We start from the raw sequence: 4,763 nt of genomic DNA, 5'->3' as shown, positions 1-4,763 counted from the left end.
AAATGTGAAGTTTATCCCTAAAATATGTGGAGACAGAAACATGCAGCTGTTTACAGATATTTATTTAACAGCTCTGCAGAGGAAAAGGAGAACAGTTCAGCCTGTAATGTAACAGTAATGTTGATGACTGGGCAGCGCGATGACTTTTGGACCTCGGTGTAACAGCATCAAGTTAGAAGTTAGAATCAAACTTATGGGAGAGGGTAGCCCTCAAACACGTAATGAGAACGACCAATAACAGCTGAAACCATCTTTGGGTAAAACTTGTCTGAGAAAATGTGTTTTTGTTTAGTTTTACCACAGTCCCATCTGCTTTATGGCCTGTGCTGCAGCTAGACACCAGGGGGCAGTAGAGATGGCTCCAGGTGTTTTCTACATTCATTGGTCTGAATGAGTAATGTCACATTAACAAGATGAGGATTGTGCATTACTGTTTTGGAGAATGTGTGTGTGTGTGTGTGTGTGTGTGTGTGTGTGTGTGTGTGTGTGTGTGTGTGTGTGTGTGTGTGTGTGCGCACGTGCACACACTGTAATTTGATCCCTACATCACATCAAATTACAGTGAGGTAATTTAATGTGATGTAGGCACAGTAAAAATGCTAAAATTTTATCAGCATTTCAAAAACCAAACATGAGCACACTGTGCATGTGTGTGCAACAGTTCAAGGCCTTAACTTTGTACAAAGTCTGTTTGGGCTGAGCAAGTGAAGTAAGGTTCAGTGACTGAGGGGAAAATGCTGAAATTTGTGCTCTTTGAGCACTTTGCCTGGGCTGAGCCACCTGACTGCTCAGTGGTAGCCTGTATCACCATGTTCAGTTTCATGCTCCTCCAAAAGTACAACAAACTGCATGTAAATCAGTGCCTTTGTTACAACATCAACAGCATGGTTATATCTGGGACTCTCCACCATTTGACCTTAGAACTGAAGAAGCTTCTCGGATGAGAGGTGAAACGTCTTCAAGCAACTTAAAGAAGTCCAGACGCTTTTCTTTGCAAGCTCCTTTGACTACGATGACCTGGATGACTGAGAACCTTCACAGACATCAACAGCATGGTTCATTTTAAACACCTATTTGCACAACGCCTCCTGGTGTATAACACAATGCAAAAATACCACTTAAAATTCTGGGTTTGATTCAGTCACTTTAACACCTCCTCAGAGGCTTGATATTTTTCCCAACCATAAAAAACTACTCAAAAAACACTAAAGATAAAAAGCCTGAAATTTTCACTGTTTTTTGTTTGGTTTCTTACCATATAAATTGTTAATTAGTATAAGCAATGTGAGCGACACAGAGAAACCATGAAGGTCCTGGGTTCGAATCAGCTATCTGGGGCCTTTCTGTGGGGAGTTTACATGTTCTCCCCTTGTCTGCGTGGGGTTCCCTGCAGGTACTCTGGTACTCGTTCTTCCTCCCACAATCCAGAGACATGTAGTTGGTGGGATTAGGTTAAAGTGATGATTCTAAATTGCCCATAGGTATGAATGTAAGTGCAAACTAATGTCTGTCTCTCTGTGTTAACCTGCAACATGACCTGTGTAGGCGGCACCCTGTGTTTTGCCACATGGAAGCTGGGATAGGCTGAATAGGAGAAAATATTTTTGTTTTGTTTTATTTATTTTTTGCCAACACAAATAAAATCTTACTCTCACAGCAACTTTAATAAGTGCTTTTATTTATTTAGATTACTTCCTTCTTCTGTTGCTCTAAGCAGATTTCTGTAATTCTATAATTCAAACCAACGACATGTTTGTTAAACCGTTTCCTAACAAGACCGTTGGAAGAAGCCTCAGCATTAATATGCTGTTTATCTTTATTAAAAGACTATGTATAACAGGCTTTTAAGTCATGTTTTTAACCACAGTCTTCTTAAAAAGCTTTTGTTTTTGCTAATTATAGAATTATTCCTAAATAGTTCTAGGATGACGTCAGTTCTGCCTCCATTACCCACCAGCTGATCGCTGTAAGATTTAAGAGAGACACAAGGCCTTTTATTTCCCACTAGGACAAGAGTGATTATAGGTCATACTATTAAGAAAGTTTCATTCATGTACATGCTTATGAATGATTTCATCCAACAGTATTTAATAAGCATGAGTGCACTGATATGTTTTTGTGTCTGCAGGTGGAACGTCCATCTTTCTCAATAGAGAATCTAAGAAGATATACACCAGATTCAAAGATGGACAGCCTGTCAACAAAGGGTTTGTCAAATTTAAACGTTTCTCTTTCTCAGAATATGGGTTTGGTTTGGGCACGCTTGTCCCTGTAAATCAGTCCAAAGCTGTACTGAGTGGTTGTCTTTATTCCTCAGATTCCTTGTAGACTTTCAAAATCAGTGCCCAGGACTATGAAGCTGTTTTTGTGGCTCTTGGTGGCCCGACACTTTACTAAGACAAGCTATAAAATTAATTTATAACTTTTTAGAAATGCATTTCTCTGGATTTTTATAGTTATTGTTCTGTCTCTCACTGTTCAAATCAACTCAAATTGTAGACTAGAGGTAGATTTCTTTATTTAGTGGGCAAACTTACAAAACCAGCTGGTGTTCAAATAATTTTTTCCCTGACTGTAGATTGTACCAACATCAATTTGTGTCCCACTGTTTTCCAACTGTCAGTAGGGTTTTGGATGGCCCTTTGTAATAAATGTATAAATGAAAATCATTACTGTGCCTCAGCATATTTGACCCGTCCAACACTTCTTCCCCAGCTGGGTTTGTGACAAAGATTTGATTGACTGCAGAGCTTCAGAATACACAGTAAACTGTAGTCAGCCAGTGTCCGGCAGTCTCGCCTCTGTCAGTGTGCCCCAGGGCAGCTGTGGCTACAATGTATCCCATCACACCTTCATCCTTGCTCAGTTATATGCAAGATTGAGGAGATTTCCAGCATTTCTTTTCTGAGGGTGCATGTAGAGGTAGAAGGTGTAGGACAGCATCATGTTGAAGATGCTTAAAAGCATAAGAGCAAGCAGGGACGCTTGTTTTGCATCACTTTTGAATGGGCTCTGAACAGGAACATTTTACAGAATGATGCCATATGCATTTTCATGGAAGGACGGTATCATCAAAAGCTCCCTAAGTTGGAACAGTTTGTTAATTTAATTTCATATCGTACAAGTGAAACCAAGTCCAGTCTGATCTGTCACTACCACAGGGATTGGTCGAAGGGTTTTGAAAGTAGCAAAGTGACCTCAGCTGCACATATAAACGTGTTTTGGCTGCTCAGTGAGACTAAAAAAGTGCCATTAAATTTCATTCAGCATTTATTTTGTGTAAGAAAGCAGTCAGGAATACTGGGCATAAAGGGAGTTGTGTAGAACTCTAGAGTTGTGTTAGCCCCTTGTTTTGGTTAACAGCTTTGGTGTTGGTGCTGCTGGATGCAGTTCTTTTTACTGGATGTTCAACAGTTTCAGCGTGATGATCACAAAGATTGTGTTGACTGTTCCCTCAGAGGTAAAGGGCCAGCAGGAGCCCATGCTGACCTGTGAATTATGCGGCAGGGTGGATTTTGCCTACATCTTCAAAAGATCTAAGAGGTTCTGTTCTACGGTGTGCGCTAAACGGTAAGATCATTGTCTTCATTTTCACAGTTCACTGTGGTTCACTGCCTTAATATTGTCTTCGAGCTGATACATCATTAGTCGACATTTAGGAGAATATGACTGAGGAAGCTACTTGAGTGTTTGGTCCAGACTTTGCCTGTGACCTCAGTGTCACATGTTTCTCTCCTGTGTGCAGTGACTTGCTGTGTGCTATAGTTCCAGCTATTTTAAAATATTTTAGGGTCTTTACCTTAGAATATAAAGCACCTTGAGGTGACTACTGTTGTGAACTGGCGCTATAGAAATAAAATGGAACTGAATACAAAGAACACTTCTACTGAGAATGACAAAGGAATAACTTAATTCACAACACACCAGACGTAAACATCTAGTTCAGATTTGTGAATGATGCACAGATTTTGAACTTGCCTTGTTTGCTATCCTTGTAGTTACAATGTGGGATGCACAAAGCGAATGGGTCTGTTCCCGAACCGCAAAACCACCCTGGAGAACATGAAGAAGCAAAAAGCTGTGAATGGAAACCACAAAAACACCATCATAGACTCTAAAAAGAAGGTGAGACAGTCAGGACTATTTACCCTAATGAAGTGAAGGATAACCGAGAGTGGTTTGCAAAGATGGTGGTGGTTGGTGCTTTGAACCCCGGCTGCTCCAGTCTGCATGTGGCTAACATTGTAAAGTTAGTAAGATGCTGAACCCAAGTTACTCCCAGTGCATCCATCAGACTGTAAATGTTACATAGAAGTGCAGAGTGTGTGTGGGTTTGCTGTGTCTCTCAGTACGGTCTCAACAGCATAGAGGAGGTTTCAGTACTCTAGCAGAGCTGAACACGGCCATAGAAGCTCTTTAAGCTGTCAGCAGGACTGGTATCTGCTCCTTTGTGTAAGAAGGAACAGGATAAGCACTGCCCAAACCAGAGAGTGGATATCTCTGACCAAACAATCAGAAACGAGCTTTATCAGGATGGCCTGAGGGCACGAGTCCTTCAGTGGCCTTGTGCTTCCTGCAGTTTCTGAAGGATGAAGAACTGAAATGTTTGAAGGTTGCCATGTTGCCACCATCCTGGAGGTCCAGACTGGCTCTTAGTCCATATTCTTGTGCCTTCCCAGTGTCATCAGCATGGACCCTACCACTAACAAGGGTGTTCAAAACACCAACAACCAAAATATAAATAAACACGAGGCTAAGAAGAA

General features: G+C 41.1%; 1 protein-coding gene across 2 annotated transcripts; it reads left to right on the top strand.

Moving 5' to 3' along the window:
- The first annotated feature begins 510 nt into the window (after nucleotides 1-510).
- Nucleotides 511-4,751, top strand: LOC102314078 (polyhomeotic-like protein 2). Of its 2 annotated transcripts, XM_005953323.3 has the most exons (4): nucleotides 1,012-1,055; nucleotides 2,129-2,207; nucleotides 3,459-3,570; nucleotides 3,999-4,751. In XM_005953323.3, the coding sequence occupies exons 1-4, from the start codon at nucleotides 1,053-1,055 to the stop codon at nucleotides 4,159-4,161; spliced, it is 357 nt and encodes a 118-aa protein (XP_005953385.2). In that variant the 5' UTR covers nucleotides 1,012-1,052; the 3' UTR covers nucleotides 4,162-4,751. The 2 variants fall into 2 exon arrangements, with proteins under 2 accessions (XP_042073849.1, XP_005953385.2); XM_042217915.1 differs by having other exon boundaries at nucleotides 511-2,207.
- Nucleotides 4,752-4,763: the final 12 nt, after the last annotated feature.

This window comes from Haplochromis burtoni, unplaced genomic scaffold (assembly GCF_018398535.1).
Source record: "Haplochromis burtoni strain Fernald_Lab_line unplaced genomic scaffold, NCSU_Asbu1 Contig_3699, whole genome shotgun sequence".
In the NCBI taxonomy this organism is placed as follows: Eukaryota; Metazoa; Chordata; class Actinopteri; order Cichliformes; family Cichlidae; genus Haplochromis; species Haplochromis burtoni.
Note: the sequence above shows the minus strand (reverse complement) of the source record. Positions and strands in the feature narration are given on the sequence as shown.

What these genes read in the sequence shown, in the direction of transcription:
- LOC102314078 (XM_042217915.1), top strand. Translation starts at nt 2,111, where the DNA reads ATGTTTTTGTGTCTGCAGGTGGAACGTCCATCTTTCTCAATAGAGAAT. An exon ending in GGACAGCCTGTCAACAAAGG is followed by an intron (nt 2,208 to 3,458) that starts GTTTGTCAAATT and finishes CTGTTCCCTCAG; the next exon opens with AGGTAAAGGGCCAGCAGGAG. An exon ending in TCTACGGTGTGCGCTAAACG is followed by an intron (nt 3,571 to 3,998) that starts GTAAGATCATTG and finishes CTATCCTTGTAG; the next exon opens with TTACAATGTGGGATGCACAA.